This window comes from Lacerta agilis, chromosome 16 (assembly GCF_009819535.1).
Source record: "Lacerta agilis isolate rLacAgi1 chromosome 16, rLacAgi1.pri, whole genome shotgun sequence".
In the NCBI taxonomy this organism is placed as follows: Eukaryota; Metazoa; Chordata; class Lepidosauria; order Squamata; family Lacertidae; genus Lacerta; species Lacerta agilis.
The window spans coordinates 34,905,359-34,931,032 of record NC_046327.1 but is presented as its reverse complement, the minus strand read 5'-3'; the positions used below and the strand labels follow the sequence as shown (position 1 = coordinate 34,931,032).

The 25,674-nt window shown below is 49.0% G+C and overlaps 1 protein-coding gene across 1 annotated transcript in view; it reads left to right on the top strand.

Annotated features, from left to right (window-relative positions):
• Positions 1–344: 344 nt before the first annotated feature.
• Positions 345–25,674, top strand: part of SLC38A5 (solute carrier family 38 member 5) — a 43,269-nt gene continuing 17,939 nt past the window's right edge. The window contains exons 1-8 of the mRNA XM_033173417.1: positions 345–378; positions 7,747–7,867; positions 13,248–13,332; positions 16,896–17,011; positions 18,480–18,553; positions 19,540–19,632; positions 20,258–20,339; positions 25,185–25,267. Of these exons, the coding sequence (XP_033029308.1) occupies positions 7,776–7,867; positions 13,248–13,332; positions 16,896–17,011; positions 18,480–18,553; positions 19,540–19,632; positions 20,258–20,339; positions 25,185–25,267 (625 nt within the window). The 5' untranslated portion in view covers positions 345–378; positions 7,747–7,775. The remainder of the gene's footprint in view (positions 379–7,746; positions 7,868–13,247; positions 13,333–16,895; positions 17,012–18,479; positions 18,554–19,539; positions 19,633–20,257; positions 20,340–25,184; positions 25,268–25,674) is intronic.

The following is a 25,674-nucleotide window of genomic DNA, read 5'->3' as shown; positions in this document are numbered from 1 at the left end:
CAAATGGCTGAAAAACTCAGTTTCCCAGGATCCTCAGTCCTTGCAAAGGAACTACTCACCATGCAAGGGAACTCAGTTTCCCAAGCTCCCTTGCAACGATTAATCAAATTCAGAAACTGTTCCTCTCTTGCCAGCACGATGTAGCGTGGATACATAAAGCAAGCAGACGAGGAAGGATGAGAACCCAGGCTAAGACCATGGTCAGCCCTCGGATTCGCCCCCTGACACTGCCCAAGTCTCAGCCTGCTTCCCCATTTGACCAAGCAGGGTGCAGGCTAGGATCCGGTCTCTGATAGGCATGCCAGCTCTTTGTCGGCATGAGGGAGGGGGAAACGGCCGGCGCAACACACACACACACACACACACACACACACACAGAGAGTGGCCAACTGTGCCTGGGCAAGAGGGCAAGAGCTCAATTGTTATTGAGATTTTGAGAGGGGGAGAAAGACCAATCGTTTAGCTTTTTTTTCCTTTTAGGCTGCCGATAACCATTTAATTATTATTTTTTTGCTTATGGGTGGGCAGCTGCCCCCCCCTGCCCCCCCGGGTACGCCCATGACTTGGCCATGCCTGTTGGCCATGCTTTTGTGACTTCCGGTTCCAGGGGGCACTGGTGGCTCCTGGCTAGGGGCCTCAAATGCAGGAAGTGGCCTGGACCTCCCTGGGCGCTCTTCTTTCCCACCCCTTCCTGGCTCTGCTCGCCATCTCCAGTGCAGGTTGCTTGGACTGGAGAGGCGTGAAGTTGGTAGACCTGCGCAGCAAGGTTGTGCAAACACTCAAAAGCAAATATCCAGGCACTGCCGTGTGACGTGGCCGTGCGTTCCAGCACAGACCTTCAGGACTTTGCATGGGGATCCCATGCCGTGGGGTTATGGCACCGGGAACGTGACAAGTGCAGAACTTCCCAGGCCTGTGTGATCCTGCGACACCCTCTCCTTGTGGAAAGGAGCCGCTGTGGCAGGGCCAGGGCTGCATTAGAACACAACTGCTGGGGAAGTGAGGGGAGCTAGCAGTTCAAGCTTCTTCCCAGCCATCGTACTTGAGGAGTGCCCTGGGAACAGGCTTCCTGTGGGCTGGGTGCAGCTTCCCAGGCCAACCACAGCAGCAGGCCAGCTCACCTTTCCCCCAGACTGCGGCTTCTGGTTACACACCCTGGGAAGGATAACGCCCATCGAGGTGTGTTTCTGGAAGAGCAGCCAAAATGGAAGAGCATGCTAATGGTAATAATAATAATAATAATAATATGAAATGCCAAGAAAAGGGGGCAGCAGTCCTTTGTTTTGGAGGGGAAATAACCCAGGACTGGGGATGGAAGGATCTGTGCCTTAGGGTTCTCCCAGTTTCTCATACATTATTTCCAATCATAAATCCAGTTCTCCACATTTCTAAATCCTTCAGTATCTGAGTGCAGATTTTTCCTACTAAACGTGTTTGTGCGCAGCTTTGACTAATAAATAAGCACATTTTTACAAGCGATTTCTCCTAATGCAATGCCTTTGTGTGTGTTATTTTCACTAATACATTTATTTTTATGAGCTCTTTTACCCTAATAATCTTTCTGTGTGCATTACTTGGCCAAAGAGCTGCATTGCAGAATTCAGGTCATTTCCGTGGGTAGCTGCGTTCCGCCCTCGTACGGTTTCAAAAAGTGCAGATTTGATAAGATTCACCTTCAAATGTGGTCTGAATCAATTCCCCCCCCCCCCGGACTCCAGAAGTTACGGCTTTCTAATTCCCCTGCATTTATAGGCCTGTGGGTGCACGACACCTAACTTGGCTCCCGGCCACCTTCCCCATGCCTAGTGGGCCCCATTCCCTTACTGAAACCGGGGTAAAAAGCCAGGTGTTCTGCATCTTTCTGTGGGAACATAGCATTGAGCTAAGGATGCGGTTGGAGATCAAGGCAGCAGCCAGACATCCCCATTGCTGCCTGTGCCCCACCCAGCCTCCAGAGCACTTTCCCAGGTGTGGGCAACAGCGTTAACCCTTCCGTTCCTTGGTTCCGGAGACTCCGGCTGTGCAGAAATGTGATTGTATTTTCTCGCAGGGGCCAAGGAGCTTTGTCCAGCCCGGGGGGGGGCACATTCCTACCAGGGCAACATTCCCACCAGTGGGGCGGGGGGTGGCCTAAAGGTGAAATTGCGAAGGTGGGAGGTGGCGCCAAGACCCTAACCGCTTCACTTTGGGACGACACTGCCTTTTGATCCCCACCTGTTCTGCCAAAACATGCCTCCATCTTGTGTCTCGCCCCCGTACCACCAGCATCGGGGAACCGGTGCCAATATGAGGGAGTGGTGTGACTTGTCAGCATTAATGCAATATTCTGTAGGGTGTGGTTGGTTTGGGGGAAATGGGGGGAAGCCTAAGAGCAGGGAAGCAAGCCTGGCCTCGCCTGCCCTTTTGTGCTGCCTGAGACAGTGGCCTCAGTTACAGTTGAGGGTGCTGGACGCTCTCTCCTCCCTGTCCTTATCAGATACGGCTTTGCCAGCTGAAGCCAGCTGACCAACAACCCCCCTGACCCGGGTAAAGACCAACCCCCCCCCAACCGGCTTTGGTGCCTTTCATAGCGGCTTGATCTAAAGGAATTATCAAATGGAAAACATTTTCCACTGCGTCTACTCAAAAGGAAGTGCTGCCAAGTCCAGTGGGCCCTACTCCCAGGTGCTGGGTGGTTAGGGTGTCAGCCGTTATTGCGTGGCGGTGATTGTTATTTCCTGGGAAAGGCTGTGAAAGACGCAGCTTCAGTAGTAAACTGAAAAGCCAGCAGCTAGGGATGGATGGACCTGTCCTTTTATAGTTCCCTCAGTTTCACATTTTTCTAATGTTAAGTTTAGTTTGGCCCTGTTTCCGCAGTAAGTCGGTGGTTTTTTTTTTTTTTTTGAAGGCTTCACATTAATTAATGTTCTTCTTAATCGGTTTCGTGTGCAGTTTTGCCCACTGTGCATTTACTTATTTGAAAGTTGTATCCGCTAATATAACACATTTTTGTATACAGGTGGGTAGCCGTGTTGGTCTGCCATAGTCGAAACAAAATAGGAAATTCTTTCCAGTAGCACCTTAGAGACCAACTGAGTTTGTTCTTGGTATGAGCTTTCGTGTGCATGCACACTTCTTCAGATATTTTTGTATGTTATTCCCACTACCATATGCATTTTTGCATGCACTTTCCCCTAATACATTTATTCTTGTGTGCAGTTTTTGTTTGTTTGTTTGTTAGGGAACTGCGCCACAAAATACTTAGAAGTGCAAATTGCTTCTCAATTCCCATATTGGTTTGGGATGTGTGAATTTGGCCTGCTTCCATTAAAATCTGAATGGAACTGATCTATCTTCCATCCCTGTTGGCAGCCTCAGGGCCCTTCCAGACGCTCTTTTGTATTGTGCATTCACGATGACCTGCGCTTGTTGTTTTTCAGTCGTTTAGTCGTGTCCGACTCTTCGTGACCCCATGGACGAGAGCACACCAGGCACTCCTGTTTTCCACTGCCTCCCGCAGTTTGGCCAAACTCATGCCAGTCACTTTGAGAACACTGTCCAACCATCTCATCCTCTGTCGTCCCCTTCTCCTTGTGCCCTCAGTCTTTCCCAACATCAGGGTCTTTTCCAGGGAGTCTTCTCTTCTCATGAGGTGGCCAAAGTACTGGACCCTCAGCTTCAGGATTGCGCTTACAATGGTGTATATATACATGATCCCTCTTTCAACACTGTTCCTGCCTTCTGAGGTATCAGGACAGACATACAGTTTCATTCCCAATCTCTGCATGTCCCATAGCTTCCTGCTGAAATCTTGTAGCATTTCACACCACAAATGTTTTGGGTTGCATGTGCGCAATCTCACTTTTGTTGTGCTATAGAGCAAAAGTGCCCCTCCAGGTAACGATGAATGTGGTGACACAGAGAAAGCCTTCTTTTTCTTCTTCTTCTTCTTCTTCTTCTTCTTCTTCTTCTTCTTCTTCTATCACTCATATCCGAGTAAGATTGTCTTCCATGAACACGGTTTTAACGATGAGTCCGTAAGTGACTGTGGAGGCCAATTCTGGATCCACATGTCCTTCCACAGTGGGGACATAGGTTTCTGGGCGGAAGTTTATCACGGTGTGGATTTGCCAAGCGTGCCTTCCTCCTAGCACGTTTCTCCCTTGCATTCTGAGTTCGAGTGTCTTCAAAGCCCATAGCACCTTTGGTAAAGGCTGTTCTCCAACTGGAGCGCTCGCAGGCCAGTGTTTCCCAGTTGCCAGTGTTTATACTACATTTTTTTTAAAATTTGCCTTGAGAGAGTCTTTAAACCTCTTTTGTTGACCACCAGCATTACGCTTTCCATTTTTAAGTTCGGAATAGAGTAGTTGCTTTGGAAGACGATCATCAGGCATCCGAACAACATGACTGAAGAAGTGTGCATGCACACGAAAGGTCATACCAAGAACAAACTTAGTTGGTCTCTAAGGTGCTACTGGAAGGATTTTTTTAATTTTTATTTTGTTCAGTCCAACAAAGTTGATGTCGAAGTATCATTGCTTCAAGCATCACAGAACTGCTAGGCTGCTTTGGGGAGGAAGGTTGGGAAATAAATAAGCAGAATGGCTGTGTGAGCAGCCCAGGATAAACTCACCATTTATGTACTATTACTGCATCAATGCCTGTTGCAGATCAAAACAAACAAAAACCCTAGTCTGGCAAGACCCTTCAGCAAAACCTGATGTACATTTGCAGCCTGTCCGCTCTTACCCCATGTCAGTTCACAACCCCCACCACTAGAGTCACCGTATTTTTCGCTCCATAAGACGCACCTGAACATAAGACGCACCTAGTTTTTAGAGGAGGAAAGTGGGAAAGCCCTGTTTTTTTGAGGATCAGCTCAAAGTGGTGCAGCTTTTTTTGCAAAGGGAAAAGCCCCGTTTTTTTGAGGATCGTCTCAAAGTGGTGCAGCTTTTTTGCAAAGGGAAAAGCCCTGTTTTTTTGAGGATCAGCTCAAAGTGGTGCAGCTTCTTTTTCAAAGAGGAAAAGCCCCTTTTTTATGGGGTTCAACTCACAGTTCTGCAGCTTCTAGTCCTAAAGCCATTTCTACAGTTTCCCGACAGATAATCTAATCAGCCAGTCACATGTCGCTGGGGAAACAAACAGCCTCCCTCTGCATTCAACAATGGAGGCCTGGGCAAGGGGGCGGGGCTGGAAAGGGAGCCTTATCTCTCTCCCCGATCACTTGCTGAACAGCTGTTCAGCGGCTTCCTTTCAACACCCCCTTCTCTCTTTGTAAAAAAAAAAAAAAGAGCATGATCTGCTTTTGGCCCCTAGGAAATTTGGCTCCAGGGACCATGCATTCGCTCCATAAGACGCACAGACATTTCCCCTTACTTTTTAGGAGGAAAAAAGTGCGTCTCATGGAGCGAAAAATACAGTAAATGTTTTGAGCTCCCAAGGAATGAGGTCATACTGAGTCTAGAAAGTTTGCTAGCCTCGACAGGGCCTGCAGATCTCATTCCAGGAGTTAAACAGAATGCCACTCCTTGCTGCTGACGCTGCCAAGCCCAGGCCTTCTTTGCACTTGGGTCTTCCAAAGCGTATCAGACATGCAAGCAACGCCATAAATCAGAAGAGGCCAAGGAGCTCCAGGCTTAAGGGGGAGGCAGCTCCCTTCTCCCAGCTAACCAAGGCTGCCATCCCTGAACGGGATTCCTAGTTCCCTGCAGTCCTAACCACACCAAATTCAGTAAGACTTCTGAGCAGACAGGACGGTCCATGTTGTGCTGTGGGTTAACTTTCCCCCTCAAGCTGCGCATGAGACTCAGTGGCGCAGACTTTAGAGTCTGGACTTAATGGGCGGGGGCTCCTTAAATGGGAAAGTGTATTGCCTCACTGAAACTAAATGGGTCTTACAGGGGTTGGGGGGGGGTCTTTGTTTTGTTTCCTGCATTACTTCTGACTGAGGGCACTTCCAGATGACCTGTGAATGTTCAGCGTTCATCCTGATTGCTGTTGTTAATTAAATTTGTATACCACCCTTCATGCGAGAAGATTAAAGGACGTTAGCTATTTAATGAGCACACTGCGTTCCCCCCTTACTTTCCTTATCTCAAAAAAGCCCCATCTCTTTTTTTGTGGGGCGTGTGGGTTTGTTGCACAAGACCTCCCAATAAATTTTAATCGTGGAGTCCGAATTTGCCAACATGGAACTGAATCCCACCCCCAAAATAGCAGCACTCGGGGTAGAAGCGCCTGCAGGATGGCGGCAACTCCCTCAAATCCTAGGACTCAACACTTCCCGTGCCATGAAAATGACACTTGCTTTTCCCAGGCATGGCATCTGGCTTGTTCACAACACAGGCACACGTCTGGCTTTGCACTATTAGGGGAATCTGTGCCCTTCTTTTCCATCCCATCCCTTTTTCCCCCTTGCGTCATCCGGGTCCTTGCACAAAGCAACGACAAAACCTACCCTCTTAAAGCCAGTGAAATACAGATTTCTTGTATGTATTTCACAGCTAGCTAGAATATTGCTATGCATTCAATACCGGATGCATTGAAATAATAAGAGTAAACGACAACAATAATTTTTGTGACAGTCTGTGCTGTTTTTTTTCCTATAAAAAGAGGTGCTGGAACTCACCACGAAGGCCTTCCTTTTTTAAATAATATTTTTTATTATTTTAAACTATAACTACTACAGAAAATAAAATATAAATCCACATTCATTTATCAACTTTGGCAATCATAGCCATGACTTCCCTCAGGCCTTTCACATGGCATTCAAATTTCTATCTTCATCTTATACTTCTTTAATCTATCATTGCTTATAATATCCTATACATATTAATCACTCTAACATTCATAATTACAATGACATTTCCACATTTAACTACAAAGCTTCTTGAAGTCCTATTAACGTGTTCAATTGCAAATCATTGTTTCTCAAATAGTTCGTAAACTTTAACCAGTCTTTGATGAATTTCTGGTCCCAGATTCTTCCCGTCATTTTGTCCAGTTCTGCATATTCCATTAGTTTTACTGTCCAATCTTCCTTTGTCGGTATGGCCTTCCTTGTCCTCTTATATTAGCAATAGCGCCCACTTGAGAGGTGCCGGAACAGAGTTCCCATGAATTCCGGCTGAAAAAAAGCCCGGGTGGCAGCCATAGTTTTTTTGGAAACAGAATGGAGTATGAAAAGCGAGCGTGATTTATTTTTGCACAGTGTCTTCTGAGTTGCAGTCTTTGCCTCCCCTCGACGTGGTATTAGGAGAGGCGAGCTTCTGTGGGGTTTGTGCCTGGGGTACTACATGCTGTCCTTCCCAGGGTGGCAAGAGGATGTGTGGAAATGCCAGACAGGGCAGCCTGCCAGCTTGCGCCTGAAGGGGAGGGAGAGGGAACTGGGTAACATCCTTCCTCCTCACCCACCTCCTGTCGGGACAGACTCCCCTCTAGGCAAGGGGTTGGAATCACTGCCTGTTCTTTGGCATTCAGCAAACCCCATGAAAAAGCAGCGGCAGTGCCTTTTCCTGGCAGCACCTCACAACTCTTCCCTCCACACCTGCTTTGCAGCTGGGAATGAGAGAATTTAGGTATCTTGATCCCAGGAGCCACCCTCTTCTAACCCCTGCGGCCCTTTGTAAACCTTACAGTGGATTGCTTGCTGAATTCTTCACTTCTCCATGTCCCCAGGTGTGCTGCTGATCAAGGTGCGCTGCTGCTGCCGCTGCTGCCCCCCCCCCAACTTGGTGATTTACCCCCGATAGTTTCGCACACACAGACACACACACACCTGACAGAGGATCACCAGGATGGAGCTACAGAATATGGGAGAGGACGCAAGCACCGAGAAGCTCAACGGGACCTTGCCTGATAGTGACAAGGCGGCTGTCCTGGAAGATGGGTGAGTTTTTTTGGGGGGTGTTATGCGTTTTCCCTCCTCAAATTGGATCCAGAGGGTCCTCCAACCGTTTGGAGAACAGATATGGAGGGGGGGGTGCTTGTGGAGGGGCTGCAGGCAGTGTTAGAAACTCAGATATATACGCTAGGACAGTGGTGGCGAACCTTTTGGAGACCGAGTGCCCAAACTGCAACCCAAAACCTACTAATTTATCGCAAAGTGCCAACACGGCAATTTAATATGGGATAATAATTAATATACCGTAATAAAATGAGTAGGGGGGGCTTCCCTGAGTTGTTGGGGGGGGGGCTTGGAACACAGTTTTTTGGGGGGGGGAGAAAAACACTCACACGCCTTATAAACGCTTCCTATGGCACGCGGAGCAGAAACAACACGTAGAGTTTTGGGGGACATTGCCAGAGTTTTTTTTTGGGGGGGGGGGGTTGGATCACAGTAGTTTTTTTTGGTGGGGAGAAAAACACTCACACGCATTATAAACGTGGAGCAGAAACAACACATAGAGCTTGGGGGGGCATTGCCCAGAGGTTTTTTTGGGGGGGTTGCCAAGACTAGCAGAGCTTTTGGGGGGGGCTTGGATCACAGTTGTTTTTTTGGGGGGGAGAAGAACACTCACACGAATTATAAACGCTTCCTATGGCACAAGGAGCAGAAACAACACATAGTCTCAAGGATCGCAGGCAGCAACCAATCAACGAAAACCCTTGACAAAGCCACCAATCACGCAAACTACAGCCTGCTGGCTGTAAAAAAAATCCCACCAATGGCCGGGGGCGGGGAGGCAGGAATATAGCTGCTTTGGGGAGATAAACTGCCTCTAAGCTGCTGCCGGCCGGGTGGGAGCAGTTTACTCACAAGGGGGCGTGGGCGGAAGCTGCTGCCCAATTTGAAAACCCCAAACAACGGCACCGCTGGCGTGATGGCGCGTGCCAACAGAGAGGGCTCTGCGTGCCCACTCTGGCACCCATGCCATAGGTTCGCCACCACTGCGCTAGGAGCATAGCTGTCAACTTTCCCTTTTTTGCGGGAAATTCCCATAGCTGTCAAGCCTCCCTTGCTGTTTCCCAATGCTATAATAAGGGAGTTTCCTGCAAAAAAGGGAAAGGTTGACAGTTATGAAATTCCCTTATTCCAGCGCCGTTTCCCATTGCAAAAAAAGGGAAAGTTGACAGCTATGGCCATTTCCCAATGCAAAAAAAAATGAAGTTTTACAACCCTTGCTCCTTAAACCAGGATTACAGTTGCCAAAACAGAATGTCTTCTTTGCCATTTTGGGGCCAGGCAGCTGGAAAGTCACATTTTTCAATACAAGTTTTTTGGTTCCTGAAGTTCGTTTCCGATGGTGCAGATAAAATAGAACGGATGAAATTCTACGGGATGGGGCATTGTGCGTGAAAACAGTCCACACCCAAGGATGCCCAGGCATGCACCCCCAAGATGGTGGAGCTGTCAGGTGCCAAATGCACCTGGCAAATTGTGAACTCTGGCTGCAGCGGCAAGGAGTGGAGGGGGGAAACGTGTTGCACAAGAAGGAATGTGTTGGGTGAGCAGGACAGCAGTGCTGGATGCAGCCCTGTGTACTGTAATACATCAGAGTAAATAAGAGGGGGGATTGGGGTGGGTAGGGAGAGCTTCTGTGTTGAGAGGTTACAGGTAGGTAGCCGTGTTGGTCTGCCGTAGTCGAAACAAAATAAAAAGAAAAGAAAATTCCTTCCAGTAGCACCTTAGAGACCAACTAAGTTTGTTCTTGGTATGAGCTTTCTGCATCTGAAGAAGTGTGCATGCACACGAAAGCTCATACCAAGAACAAACTTAGTTGGTCTCCAAGGTGCTACTGGAAGGAATTTTTTAATTTTTATTTTGTGTTGAGAGATGTTATGTGTCTCAAGACAAGATGTTGGGGATGAATGATAAGGGAGGGCTGTTGCTTTCTTGTCCTGCTTAAGCTTTGCAAAAGCATCTGGCTGGTTGGAGAAAGAGCACCACAGCCTTCCCCAATCTGGTGCCCTCCAGATGTTTGGGACTACAAGTCCCAGCAACCCCAGCCAATACTTTCCAAAATATCCAGAGAGCACTGGTAGTGGACTGGATTGTCCATACCTTTCGTGTGAGCCAGTATCGCTGTTCTTTCACTCTTAGGTTGGATGATGGGAAGCAGATTGTTTAGGTTCCAAGTCCCATCGATGCACTGGGATCATATCCTGATTTTGTGTGGATTGTGGCAGTTTCCAAGACTTGTCTCCTAGCTTCTCCTCTGTGGATGGAACAGTGTTGCACAGCATGGGGCTTTCGTTCCTCCTGCTTCCTGAAAAAAGTGATTCTGGGGGTTGGAGTGCCCTTCGTGTGGGAGGGGGCAAGGCCAGCCCTACCACTAGACCAAGTGAAGGGGTCTGCCTCAAGCGGCAGATTCTGGAGAGTTCCTTAAGCCCTCCTGTATCCCCTGAGCTCAGTTAGCCCTCTGGTGTGGTGGAAAATGCTGTCCCATCACCACCTCTGAAGTAAGATGATAATAATAATAATACTAATAATAATACTAATAATACTAATAAATAATAAATAATTTATTATTTATACCCCGCCCATCTGTGTGGGTTTCCCCAGCCACTCTGGGTGGCTTTCAACAAAATATTAAAATACAATAGTCTGTTAAAAGCTTCCCTAAACAGGGCTGCCTTCAGATGTCTTCTAAAAGTCTGGTAGTTGGTTTTCTCTTTGACATCTGGTGGGGGGGTGTTCCACAGGGCGGGTGCCACTACTGAGAAGGCCCTCTCGGGCATATAACTCCTGGAACTCTGTGCGTTGAATGAGGGGGAAATACATTTAACCTTCAATTTAAGCAACAAAACACCGAGAGGGGGGTGCTGCAGATTGGGGAGGGAAGTGACAGAATTCCCCCTCTTTCCCGAAGAGCAGCTTCAGATCCCAGCTATTATATGCCCTTCAGGTAAACTTGGGCTGTGCAAATAATGCATTAGTCTTGAGTGAGTTCTTCCAGAGCCTCCATACTGGTGTGTCAAAATTCTGCAGGTGTATCAAGGCTGTCAAATGATGGTCACACATTTTTAAAGCCTTCTCCACTGCTGGAGCAGCAATAACAAGCAAGATATCCTAATCGTTAACAGGTTTGATAATTACGCTGATGACAATAATAAAGTAAGCTGCCATCCTCTACTTAACCTGAGAGCAAGCCCTACCGAAATGGTTGGTTCTTGCTTCTGAGTTGACACTGTGCAGTTAATTAACTGTTGTTGTGAAAGAATGAAAATAGCTTTTGTAGTAATTAATTACGTTAAAGAAAAACGGACACATTTTAATTACGCCAGGTGAGGTTTGTGTGAACGTGGATGATTCACTCAACAATTTTTCTCTTCAGCTTTTATCCTGGAGCACCAGGGCTGGTCTGCAGTTACACAATTAAAGAAAATAAACAAAATGAAGCAAAGAAAGAGAGACTATTAAGAAACAAAGGCCAGTTTTTAAAGGCAAGGTGTGCTCCGTAGGCACACGCTGGTTCTTCAAGCAGGATAGGAACACAGGAAGCAGCCCTACTCTGAGCCCAGACCATTGCCTCATATCTTCTTCTTTGGCGATCACTTGTAGCTGAGTAAGATTGTCTTCCATAAAACGGGTTTTTGGAGGACAGCTGTGCGTGAATTTGTTTTATGTGTGTAAACCAGTGCATGCTGACCAACACACAGTCTTCGCAGTAAGGCTCTATCTATTCCAGGGGTCAGCAAACATTTTCAGCAGGGGGCTGGTCCACTGTCCCTCAGACTTTGTAGGGGGCCAGGCTATATTTTGGGGGGGGGGAATGAATGAATTCTTATGCCCCACAAATAACCCAGAGATACATTTTAAATAAAAGCACATACTTTACTCATGTAAAAATACGCTGATTCCCAGACCATCCGTGGGCCGGATTTAGAAAGCGATTGGGCCAGATCCAGCCCCCGGGCCTTAGTTTGCCTACCCATGCTCTATTCCGATGGCATGAGTATCACGATGACCGGTAGATTTTTATCTCCTGCAGCCTTCATCCGCCTTCACAGCCATTGTAACAAGCCATTTGTTATCTGCCATTGAGGACTTCCAGGATCATTCTTTGTCTAGCTCCTTCCCTTTGACCTTACTGCCTTGGGTGACCCTGCTGGGAGTACGAGACTCCCGATGGCTCTGCTCACAAGGGTCATAGGAACGTGGAAGCCCACTCACCACGACAAGGTGATGATCCAGCGAGTGAGATTGCCTGATATAGCCCAGTATGGTCTACACTGACTGGCAGAGGTTGAGGAAAGGGTCTCTTTCCCAGCCCTACCTGGCGATGCCTGGGATTGAACCCGGGCCCTTCTGCTGCTGTCCCGCTGAGCTACGACCCTTCCCTTCCTCGCTGGGATGTTAGATTCTCCTTCACTGCGGCCAAACATCAGGCAATCAAATGGTGACAATATTTTTTTTTATATTAAATTCCTTTATTGCTCAATTAAAATATATTTACATGCAAGCATATGCGTATACAAATGCACATATATATATATGTTTTTTCATATATATATATATATATATATATATATATATATATATATATATAAGAAAAAACATCACATATATCTTACATAAGAAAAAAAAAGAAATGAAAGAAAAAAGTAAACATAATTGATAAGAAATACAAAAAAGAGAAAAGGAAAGAACGAAGAGAAAGAAGAAAGAAGGGAAGTTAGAAGGGGAAAAGAGAAGAAAGAAAAGGAAAAAAGAAAGAAAAAGGAGGCAAAGAAAGAAAATCTTCAGGGAGAAAGATTAAGGCAAGATAAAATCATCAATAAACCTACACAAATACTTTTCTAAGTGTACTTCCGCTGCTTTTACAACGGTTCATAAATCTAGTGTAATACTTATTATATCTGTCATTTTTTACACTTTTACCACTTTAAACACAAATTCTCCAATCTCTGCTTTATTAAACCATATTTCATCTTATTATTCTAAACACAACCAATATCTTTCACTCACTTCTTGTTTATTCAAATAGTCATTAAGGTACTTCCATTGATTTTTTTACCATATCTCTTGATTTCCCTCTAATAATATCTGTCAGCTTCGCTAGTTCCAGATATTCTATTATTTTACTCAACCACTCTCCCTTTGATGGTAAATGGTGACAATATTTGATGGGGGGAATTGACTGTCTTGCTGAGCTGTCGTAACAGAGCACCTGGGGCTGGGGGAATACAAAATGTGAGAGGATTTGCTTTGGACAGAGCCATTTCGCAGGCTTGGAGCCCTGGGGTTCTTGCTGATGCTGACCAGGAATGGCTTTGACTCTGGGGCTGCATCCATTGCCCTGATTCTGTGTTTCTTTCCCTTCCAGCTATGAGGAAGAAGAGCGTGTTTTGACTGAGGAAGAAGAGTTCCTGCCCCATACTGCTAGCAAGAAACTGAACCAGTTCACTGACGTAGGTGGCCGTAGAGCCCAGATATTCTCATCTCACCCTGGGTAGAAACTGAGACTCTTGACATCCATTCTGGGAGATCCCAGTGTACAGGATATCTGCTTTCTTTGAACTCCAGTGTGTAACAGTCCACATGCCCCCTCCCTAACCATATATAGGGCGATCCTCCATACTCAGAATTTATGGGGCTGGCAAGGGGATCTGTGCATGGCCAACAGATATTGCAACCTTTGCTTTCCTCCTCTTCCCTCCTGCTCTCATTTCTGCCAGATGCACCTTTTGGCCCCTTCAGAGCTGAAGCACACCATCAGGAGAATCACATGCCATCGCTTTTCCTGGATTGTGCCATTCCATTCAGACGGCAGGTGGGGAGGCTGCATTGGAGGATCTCCCATTTAAACCAGTTCATGCTAACAGAAAACCAGCATGGCATAGAGGAGGCTAGACACAAGAGCTGTTCTCCCCAACATGCTAGCTTTGTATGTGGAAGGGTTTTATTATATTAGGGAAGCATTCAAGCATTGTGATTGCACCCCTCCAGTCAGTTTCTCCCTTCATTCACTTGCTTGCCCCTTTTCTTGTTAATTTCTGCTGATTCTCCGTGGCCCATTTCCTATTTAATGATGCTTACTGTGGGCACATAGGCATATTTATATCCATTACATCGGATGCCAGGCTCCAGGCTCACGACTCAACAGGAACCTCTTCAAAAATATTATATATATATATAATAACAATTTATTGATTTCCCAAAAGTAACAAAACAAAACAAAAAACAGAAAAGAAAAAATTCATAACCAAATTAAACCATAAATTTTTAGTTGACTTCCCTCCACTCCCCCTCTTGGTCCCATTGTAATATACTTGTTTATGCGCGTCCATAAAACCCAATCCAATTTTAAAATCTTCATTCATGTTATTACAAGTGACTTTTAAAAGTTATACTAATGTAAAAATCTACACAAAACTTAAAAAATATATGCATTGAACAGTAGCCCTTTTTTTGTAATTTGTCCTGCATAGTTCAGTAATTTATTTTGCCAATCTTCTTCTTTATCTTCTTGGCTGAGGCTTCTTCCTTCCATAGAGGCTGCTTGGTCTTGGCCTGTCATCCATTTCTCGCATATTGGAACAGAGTCTTTTGCTCAAACAGTCCATCAAGTCCTGTACATCTCAATATCATAATTTCTTTTCACCCCAAAACTTCTTTTTTCAAGCAGCAGACAAATACCATGCAGTTTGTGCATCTGAAGCAGGATTGTAGCATTTTCCCGTGCGGAGTCTACTTTATTTTGCACGTGGGGAAACACCATTCTGCCTCTGAGCCCCCCCCCCCCCAGCAGCACAAAGCATCTATTATGGGCATAGTAGGTGGTGGCAGGCAGCAATGTTGGGGGGCTCCTGTTGAATTTCATCTGTGATGTAAATGGCAGCACACTTGTCCCTGTTGTAATGCACAGGGCCGGCCCAAGACAGCTTGACTCCTAAGGCAAACCACAAAATGGCATACCCCCAACCAGGGAGCAAAGGGGGGGGGGTGAAGATCTACACTGGACACAACAGGGGGAATCAAACCAACCTTCCCAGATGGTTGAAGTGGGAATCAAAGGCCCTGGTGGTGTGTGGGAAGGGGCCTGCTCTGAATCACACTGGGTGGGTACAGAACCCAGGAGACCCCAGAGGACAGCCCCCCCCCACTTTCTTCCCAAGGAGTGGGAGGAAACCAGTGGTGCCTCCTATTCGCCAAGAGGCCACATTGGGGGGAGGGCTGCCAAGGAGGAGGCGGATGCGCTCTCCAATGTGTGCACCACAGCCATTGATGCCACCGTGGTGGCAGCAACAGGCAGTGCCTTTCTTGGAGGTCAGAAATGCTGCTCCTATGGATTCTGCTGCCTGAGGCAGTCGCCTCACCTTGCCTCATGGGTGGGCAGGCCCCGGTGATGTCTGCGCCATTTTGTCCCCTTTAAAAAAGTCTCTTTAGAGTATTATTATAATTATAATTATTAATTCTTTAAGAGAAGAGTCATCAAACCCAAAATAGGCTAGAGGGCCAGACTACCCACCCAGCAGATAACCAGACCCCACTTCCATAATTTGTCACTGAAGAATGCCAGCCCCACTGAATCTTGACTACAACGGTTGGTTCCATATCGGTTGGGTGCTAAAGTTGAGCTTCCATGTCAAAGAGTGAGGGACCTGTCTGTTCTGAACTCTGGCCATTCTTCTCCTAGAAACTGACTGCCAGTCCTACAGTTGTCTCTCCTCCTCATACCTTGCACCTCAAAACCGTCCTGCCAGTTTAAAGCCCCCTCCCGCCCCCCTTCCTTATTCTGCCTTTCAAGAGACTTTCACTAGCCCAATCTGCTCCAGATGCTCGGAGGCCTGAGCAGAGGAGCCCCTGCATTCCCCAGTTGGCAACCCTCCAGGCAGTGGCATCGCTAGCCTCTGCGCTGCTGGGGGTGGCGGCAGCGCAGAGGCACCCCCTGGGGGAGGGGCACGACGCGTGCGCCGTGACGTCATCATGACGTCATGACGCACGTGTATACAGAAAGGGGGGATTTCCCCCTTTCCGAGGCTTTTTTTCGGTGGGGGGGTGACCAGCGAGGAGGGGCTGACAAGCGTGACCCCCCCCCGCTGGTCGCCCCCCCCCCCGCCGAAAAAAGTGTCGGAAAGCGGAAAAAGAAGCAGAGTGGCACTTAAACGCGCCTGCTCTGCTTCCTTTCCAGGCTTTCCCTGCCCCCCCCCGCGGTTTTTTCGGCGGGGGGTGGTGACCAGCGAGGAGGGGGTGACAAGCGTGACCCCCACCTCGCTGGTCGGCCCCCCCCCCGCCGAAAAAAAGCGGCAGAAGCACCCCATCCGTGTGCTGCTGCTCCCGGGGTGATGGAGGGAGCGGCGGCGCGTGGGAGTGGCGGGAGGGGCCGGAGGGGCCGCCGCTTGTCACCCCCACCCGTCGCTGCTCACCCTGTCACTGGGGCCGTACCGCCCCCACCGCCCCTCCCCAGCGACGCCCCTGCCTCCAGGTTTCCCCCTAGTCTGCAACCCCCATCAGCCCGTTATTCTGGCCAGCGATTAAGGATGATGGGCTCTGTAGTACTTCAACAGCGGGAAGGCACCAGGTTGAAGAAGGCTGGTCTAAATGTTTACAGTACGCCTCGCCTCCCACATTGCTCCTACCAGCCAAGACCTAGGACCCCCTGTCCCCTGCCTCTGCCCCAACGACCAGCATGAACATCATGTTCTCCATGTTCCTTTTTCTTCCTGGCTCCGAGACTCTGCCATAGGCGCCAGTCCTTTTACGTCAGGAGTGGGGAACCTGTGGCCCTGGCAGATATTGCTGGACTCCTAACTCCCACCAGCCCCAGCCAGCATAACCAACGGTCAAGGATGATGGGAGTTGTAGTCCAGCAAGTCGTATGGCTCCCTTTCCCTGCTGTGCCTTGTCGTCGTCAACAATGCATTTTCCACAGCACGGTCTCTCCCCCTCCACAAAAGCGAAACCCTTTGCATGTGCCCCACCACTTTTCTCTGACATGATTTTTGACTTTCCCCTCCCCTCTGACTTGCAGTTTGAGGGGAAGACGTCCTTTGGGATGTCGGTCTTCAACCTGAGCAACGCCATCATGGGCAGCGGCATCCTGGGCCTGGCCTACGCCATGAGGAACACAGGGATCGTCCTTTTTGTGTGAGTGCCCCTGCCTAGCACACCAGCCAGGGAGGCTTCATAGCCCTGCGGAGAAGGAAGCGGGTGGGAACACGCCCCACTCATCCCACCCAGGGGCGCAGGCCATTGGCAGGGCAGCACCCACAGAGCCGCCTCTGGGGAGCACAGCTGAGCAGCAGCATAGCAGCACACTCCCAAGTAGGGGCTCGTGGGAGCAGAGGAAGCAGCCCAACACAGAGCCAGACTGTTGCTGGGACTGGCAGCGGCTGTCCAGGCTTTCAGGCAGAGGACGGTCCCAGCCTTCGCCTGAGATGCCAGCAATCAGGGCCGTCTCGTCCATTTGGGCTGGTGGCGCGGCGCAACAGGGCGCCGGGCCCCCAGGGGCGCCCCCGCGAGTCCGCCGGCATACCGGGTGCCCCATCCCCAACCCGACCCCACGGGCGGGCGGGCGCTTGCGCGCCGCCGGCACAGCCCCGTCTTCGAGCGGGGGGGGGGGAGTAGCGTGGCCCCGCCAGCGGCCTCCCCCCGCCCCCACGGGCGGCCAGGTGCTTGCGCCGCCAGCGCTCTCCCCTGGACGCCCCGGACGCATGGGGGCGCTGAAAGGATCGAGCCCACCGGCATACTGGCCACCCCCCTCCCCAACCCACCCCCGCCCCCAAGGGCGGGCTGTTGGCCGGGTGCTCACACGCCGGCGACACAGCCGCTGCCGCCCATGCCAGTCCGGGCAGGCTGCGAGCTGGCCGCCCTCACCTCCCGTCCCAGGAGCACTGGAAGAGCACACAGAGCACTGCGCCGCTCCAGCGCCACGCCCCTCATCCCCTGCTCACCCTCCCCCCGAGGGGCGGCAAGCGCGAGAGGGAGGCAGTGGAGAGGCGGTACGCCAGGGGCGCCGGAGGGATCACTGCGCCACAGCGGCCGATCTCCTTAAGACGGCCCTGCCAGCGATGGAACCCACGACCTTCGGCATGCGAAGCAGATGTGCTGCCCAGAGCAGGGCGGTCTAGCACATGGCCCGAGGGCCTCATTGAGCCCTCAATGCCTTTTTTGGCTGCCCTTGGCAACATTTGATTCTCTCCCTCCCCTCAGCCCTCGCACTGGCTTCCCACACCTGGGTAAGTGAGGCGTTGTGAAGGAGGCATGAGGCTTTTCCAGGGTCCCAGAGCCTCCTTCCTAAAGCCTGCCTTCCCAGCTTTGGGGGAAAGGTGGGAGAGCACTAGGACAAATGTCGACATTGCTCCCCGTCTGCCCAACAAGGCAGTGTGCAGCCCACGCGTCCCACAGCAAAGTACACCTGCGGCCCACTTGGTATGAACAGTTGGACTTCTCTGGTCTGAAGTTTGATGGGACTCTGTGGCCTCTGGGATTCTGTGCCTGGCTGTGGGAGGGGGAAGGAGTTAGGTTTGGATTTGAAGCTTGGGGAGTTGGCAGGCCCTGCCCCCCGGGACAACAGTGTGTGACTGATGCTTGCTTTTGTCCCTCTCTTCATTAGGGTACTTCTGATCTGCATTGCTTTGCTGTCCTCTTACTCCATCCACCTGCTGCTGAAATGCGCTGGCGTTGTGGGTAAGTCATGGGCAGCGGTAGAAGCCCTTCGCTGCTCCTCGGATGCCATCTGTACTCGCCCCAGGAGGCACAAATCAAAGGTGTTCCGGCCGTGATGAGTAGGAAACTTCATTCCTCTGTCTGGAGTCAGACAGTGCCTTTACAGGTGAAACTCGAAAAAATTTGAATATCGTGGAAAAGTCCATTTATGTAAGCAATTGTTTTCATTAGCTACTTTCAAAACCCCGAAGTTGAAATTGTTAACTTGGGGTTCTCATCAGCTGTACGCCATAATCATCACAATTATAACCAATAAAGGCTTGACATATCTCACTTTGCATGTCATGAGTATCTCATATTTTAGTTTCACCTTTTAAGTTGAATTACTGAAGAAATTAACCTTTCCACGATATTCTATTTTTTTTGAGTTTCACCTGTAGAAGAGAATTGGAATTGGTTCGAGAAGGGTTTCGCCAACATGCTGTATGTGTGAGCGCACAGATCTTTATTTTTATTTCCCAGTGCTGCCTCTGGCTGAAGAGGCTTTGAAGGCTTTTGGAACAGTGCCGACACTTGCCAAATCTGACAAGCCATGGCAGATAAACCCATGCTTTAAAAGTTCTACTCAGCCTCTCTTGCACAACTTCTGCCACCTGCAGCTTCCAAAGTGCCCAGAGTCCTGGTTTTTAAAATGATTGAGAGTTGAGGTGAATTGGCATTTGCAATGGATTTAGATCTCTGTAGTGTTTTGTGTCAGCTGTGACCAGGCAAGCTATGCCTGAAGAGCACGTTTGGGCCTCCATTCACTATCTTTACGTAGAATCGAACACTATCCTGACTAGGCAGGATAGGGAATGTCCTGTGAGCTGGAGTGGGGGAGTGGCAACATTAATGGTGGGAGAAGCCTTACTGGTAAACAGAGGGGAGGTGGGTGAACTGGAGGAGCGGTGACACTAACCGGGAGCCATGGGTAACAAGGTGATTCCTTGCCTCTCTCTTTCATCTAGGAATTAGAGCCTACGAACAGCTGGGACTCCGGGCTTTTGGCCACGGGGGCAAAGTGGTTGCAGCTGTGATAATCTCAATACACAACATAGGAGGTAAGGGCTTGTTCTGATCCATAGATATTCTGTGAGGCTAAGAAACAATCTGTCACAGTAACACAAAGCCCACCCGACCCCCCGCCACAAGTCTGGGGCTCCACAACCTGTAGGCATTATTGATTGTCTCCCCAACAATCAATAATAAGCATCCCATCCTTTCAAGCATTTCCGTTTGTGCAGTAGAACTTCCTCCCGCTTCCCCCCCTCCATGCACCCCCCCAGACTGCTCCAGGGGTTCCCCCAACCCTTCGGAGAAGATTTGGGAGGGTGTGGGGCTTGCACAGGGTGACTAGAGGAGGAGAAAGTCTCCTTCTGCAAGTGGAAATCCTTGAGCTTACAGGGCATGTCCCTTGGATACTGCCCTGAATGTTTAGTCCATTTGTCTGTGCCAAATTTATCCTGTATTGCTGCTAGCAGCAGAGAATGTGTGGGCAAAGAACTTTGTAGGGTGCTGAAACTCTCGTGGTTTTCTCACGAATTCAGCATCATGGCTGCTACCCGATTTGGCTCATGTGCAAAATGGTGGGGAAATTGTGTCCTGCGGCCCTGCTGATTGCTCTCCTCCTGCCAGGTCAGTAAAGGAAATTCAGGGAATCCTCCTGATTGCTTTCTCTTTTCACAGCAATGTCCAGTTACTTGTTTATCGTTAAATCTGAGCTGCCACTCGTGATCCAAACTTTCTTAGGGCTGTCAGGGGACAACGGGTAAGCAAAACAACCTCCAGTTCAATTCTCACTCCCGCAGTGACCTTTCCCCCTCTTGTTGTTTCTGTTTTCTTCTCCTAAAAAATTAGGAAGGGCCAGTGACCCCACTCAGTGCACACATTTAGTCCAAAAAGAAATAGAAGGTGACTAAGTAGGGACTCACTTGCTCTTGCTTAACCCAGATCATCTACAACCTTTCTGAGCCCTTTTGGCATTTTCAAAAAGAATTGTGAGCACTGCAACAAAATGGTTGCCACGGCGGGCTATGCCAGCCACAAAATCCCTGTGGGAAGTGTGTTCTGCTACGGTTTGCTGTCCCCTCCCCTGCTTGCTCACAATGTGGTGTGTGTGTTTTGTAGGTGCTGAGAGGGAGGCAGCCTGGCTGGGAGCAGGAAAAGGGGGAAATGCACAGAGTCCATATCTCTCCATGGCAGGGTGTGTGTGTGTGTGGAGAGGGGTGGGAACGCGACAAAAACATCTGTCACCCAGAGAGATGGAGGTTGGAAAGCAAGCTAAACAGACCCCAGAAAGAAGTACGGCTGGCAGCGGGAAATGGGATGGCAAACCAAGAAACAGAACTTGGGTGTTCGGGTGCGAAGCATCAGAGCCCCAGAGCTGAGGAACGGCAGCAACAAACACAAACCAGTGCTGGGTTTAGGGTGGTGTGGGTGGTTGCCCCGCACAGGGTGCCAAGCTGAGGGACACCAAATTGAGGAGACCCACTGTTGAGGAGATCCATTTGAGGGTGCCAAATTTTGGCCTTGCTCCGGGCGCCATTTTGTGAAAGATTTCCAAAGTCTGCCCCTGCATAAACTTCCAGAGTGGAGGGGAAAACAACCACAAATGATGATGATGATGATGATTTATTCCCCCCCCCCCCCCGCCATCTGGCTGGGTTTCCCCAGCCACTCTGGGCGGCTTTCAACAGAGTATTAAAAACAGAATAAAACTTCAAACATTAAAAACTTCCCTATACAGGGCTGCCTTCAGATGTCTTCTAAAAGTCAGATAGTTGTTTATTTCTTTGATATCTGGTGGGAGGGCGTTCCACAGAGTGGGTGCCACCACCGAGAAGGCCCTCTGCCTGGTTCCCTGTACCTTCGCTTCTCACTTCTTCAGGTATATACAGAAGAAGGAGGGGACCAAACACCAACACTCCCCCTACCCCGCTGTTGTCAAGAAAGAGAGGGGAATAAACAACAATAGCTCAAACTCCCAGAGGAAGAGGAAGACACACACACACACACACACACACCATAGCTGTCAACCCTTCTCTTTTTTTGCGGGAAATTCCCTTATTATAGCATTGGGAAACAGCAGGGAGGGTTGACAGCTAGCACACACACACATGCATGGTCTTCAATTCCTTCCTTCCTTCCTTCCTTCCTTCCTTCCTTCCTTCCTTCCTCCCTCCCTTCCTGGGCATCATTACTCCTATAGGCACCATGTTGCGGACAACCAGACTTGACCCCTAAGTACTACTAAAGCAATTAACACCTATTTCCGCAACCCCTATTGTGGACATAGGGAACCTGCAGCCCTACAGATATAGTTGGACTAGAATTCCCAGCATCCCTCACCCACTGGCTCTGCTGGTGGGGGCTGATGGGAGTTGGAGTCCTGGAAGGTCACCCCAGGTTCCCTGGCCCTGCCTGGACGCATTCCTCGGCTTATTCCACGGGAGGTTTTTTGTGTGTGTTTTCAACTTCCTAACAGTTGTTTTTATTTCATTTAACGATGGCCAACAGATTTTTAAATTAAAATCCATTTTCGAGCCAGTGAAAACACCCAGTAGTTTCACCTCAGAGTCAACTTGGGGGCAGCACCCAATCACATCCGTGGTTATTTTAAGGATCTGAACCCGCACTGACCTTCCCTCTGGAGCCATCGTAGGACCACTGTGATCTGCGATGAAAGTGGATCAGGGTTCTTCCCCTTCTCTCTCTCCCTCCCCTCCCCTCCCCAATCTTGACCCTTCCCTTCAAGCTAGATCTGATGTGAGGCCTTTGGAGCCGTTTTTATGGAGGGAAGCAGCTGGCCTTTTTTGGCTCCATTTCCCTTCTATAAATGGCTCCCAGTGTGGGGCTTGCTGCCCTCTTCACATGCCTTCCCTGAGCAGGAGAGTTTATGGGGCCTGGCTGCCCCCAGCCTTTCCTCAGCAGTGTCATGAATTGGAGGGCCCGACCCCCCTCAAACAGAAACGCGTAGGGCACATTCCCACCCCCCCCCCCAAGTGAATTACAACCTGCCCCCGACACTCGTACTTGATGTTCGCTTCGAACCTGGGGCCAGACTACCACATCGAAACACAGCTGTGTTGTAACATTATCCAGTCCAGAGTTAGGATAAAGGGAAGGAGAAAAAGTGGCTGGAAAAGGAGGAGTTTTTGCAGAGGAAAGTGACCAGAAAGACGATTAAGCGCCCCTCCATTTCCTGCCGCTGCTGCACCAAAAACCAGCCCCCCGCCCCGTCCCCAAGGCTGCCTCGTAGCAAAGTAACCTCTGGCTAATGTTTCACATAGCTGTGTTGTGTAACATGTTGTTTGGACCTCATACTCCCAGCTGTTGAAAACAGTAAATCAAAATGCTAAGTTTCTGGGGTGAGGGAGAATCTTGCTCAGTCAGCCTTGAGGCCCGGGGCTGCTACTGTTGGAGAAAGTGTGCCTACGAGTTGGATAAATTTTATTTACTTATTATATTTGTAGACCACCTTTTTCTTCCATCAGTCTCAAGGTGGTGTACATGGTTCTTCTGCCCCCACCCCCAATTTTATCCTAACAACAACCCTGTGAGGTAGGTTAGGCTGCGAGATTGTGACTTGCCCAAAGTCACCCATTGAACTTCAGGGGATTCGAACCCTGGTCTCTCCCAGCTCCTAGTCCAAAACTTTAACCATTTTGCCACACTGGCTATTGAAAAGACAGATATAGAAAAGGTGGTGCCAAATTATAGAGTTCTGGTGTCCATTGTGCCGGCTGAATTTGGCCCTGGAAGCTGGGAGGGCCCTTGGTGGGAATCACGAATCTTTAATCGAGAGCATGGAAGAAGAAAACTTGCTTTCCATTTCACTCATAAGGAAAAGAAAAGCTACACCTATCTTTTGGCTGATTATGTGGAGCGACTAAAAGGGGGTGGGGGTGGTCACTTGTTTACAGTTAAATTCACTTCCCGCCCGCAAAATGCTGTCTCATGGTAGTCCCCTGGTCTAGAAGACGTTTTGTGGTTTTTCATTCTCATGCCTCCGCTTGGAGTCACTGGGGTTAGGAAAGCTTGTTTTTGAAAACTAAAAATTAAAGCTATCGATATTCTGTAGGGTTGCCAGGTGTCCACTATTTGAGTGGACAGTCCACTTTTTTCACGTTATGTTCACTTTTTCCCCCACAAAATAGTGGACATTTTTTTATTCAAAAGCTTTATGATGAAATGGTATTTTAATACATGTTAAAATGTTTGTAAGAAAATATATAATTTAATTTAATTTTAAACCACCACCCCCCCGCTTGTCCGCTATTTTTTGGAAGCGGACCTGGCAACCCTAGTATTCTGTTGAAACAAAATAAAAAAATAAAAAAATCCTTTCAGTAGCACCTTAGAGACCAACTAAGTCTGTTCTTGGTATGAGCTTTCGTGTGCTCAATATTCTGTCGAGGCTCCCTTATACAGTCTGGTTCATTCAGCGCTGTGCCATCTCATCTTGAGAGCTGCTGGATCTCCCAGGTTTCTGGCAGAGGGCCTTTCTTAGCGTTTGGTGCCCAAGATATCTTATCTTTCCTAGCATTTGGTACCCAGGATAATCTGCCTAGTCAAGGAGTGCAGTCTAAAAACAAACAGTATATCATTAAAAAATAAAATAGAAATACAGTACATCTTAAAACGATTAAAACCACAATATAGAAACACATTAAAACATGCAAAAAATCAATGAAGCAGAAATACAGAGGATGGAAAACAGGGTCTGATCTTATGGGTCAGGGAAAGCCTGGGCAGAAGATAATTCTCCCCAAGACATATGAAGCCACCTGTATGGCAAAGGGAAGCACATTCCACAGTACAGGTGCAATAGCAGAAAGTGCCTGTTCTGGGCCACCGCCCTATGATATTTTGTAGGGTGTGATGCTGCAAAGACTTACAAGACAGGTGATCTTTCAGGGAACCTGGACCTGAGTTTTTCAGGGCTTTGTGTGTCAACAAGACCTTCAACGTGGCCCGGTAGCCGACGGACAACCAGTGCACATCCTCAGCACTGGTGTAAGGCGTGCATGCCCAGCAGCTCCTCTCAGCCATCCGGCTGCAAAATTCTGCATTATCTGCGGCTACTGGATCCATCCCAAGGGAAGCCCCACACAGAGCACATTGCAGTAGCAGGGAATGCCAAACCTGAGTCTGTTGCAGCAGAAATAACCCAGAGCCTTGAGGCACTTTAGAAACCCTTTGACATGAGTACAAGCTTTCTGATGACATGGACACCAGCTTCCCAAAAGTTTATAAAAGCTGCTAGTCCCCGAGGGTGCCAGGAGCCTTTGTTGCTTTTTGTTACAGCACATGTAACATGGCTTCCTGAAGTATTCTGCTGGTTGTTCTCGCTCATTAATATCCATATAGACTTAATGGAGGGGACGGGATTGAGTGAGCAGATGCCAAGGAGAACATGGAGCCTGTGCCTTGCAGCCACTGTGCAGAAGGGGGAATTCAAGCTCGTTGCGCAAAAGTGAGAAAAGCTGCCCAAATTCCCTCTTGGATGCAACTGTTAAAGGACAGGAGCCCTGTTTACTTTTGCCTCTGTTCACCTGAGGGGGAAAACATAGCATCCATTTGCTGTTGTGACCCTGATATTGTTTGTTTTCAGTGAGTGGTACATGAACGGGAATGTCTTAATCATCGTTGTAAGCGTTGGTGTCATCCTGCCCCTGGCTATGATGAAACATTTGGGTAAGTGGTGGAGAGCATCTGTCTGTGGTGTTTTGCTTGTGTGCACTTGGATAAGCAATGGCCCAGCCACAGGGTGTGTGTGTGTGTGTGTGCAGGGCCGTCTTTACCTGGGGGTGCAAGGGGTACAGGGCACCCGGGTGCCAAATTCTGGGGGGCACCAGGAGCCCGCCACTGAAGCCCCCTAAGCTCTTAACTATCTACCCAGCGGGCGATTGGTGACTGCAGCAGTGTCCGCTGTGTATTGGCTGCTGCTGCGTCAATCAATTGTGAGTGACAGGTGGCTGCTTCCGTTGATTGGGCAGACGATAGGCGGCAGTGGCGGTGCGCGTGATTGCAAGAGGTGCTCCGGTGGGTGAGTCAAAATAATGTTTAATTTGGGGGCTAAACTAAATTTGGGGGCTCTGGGC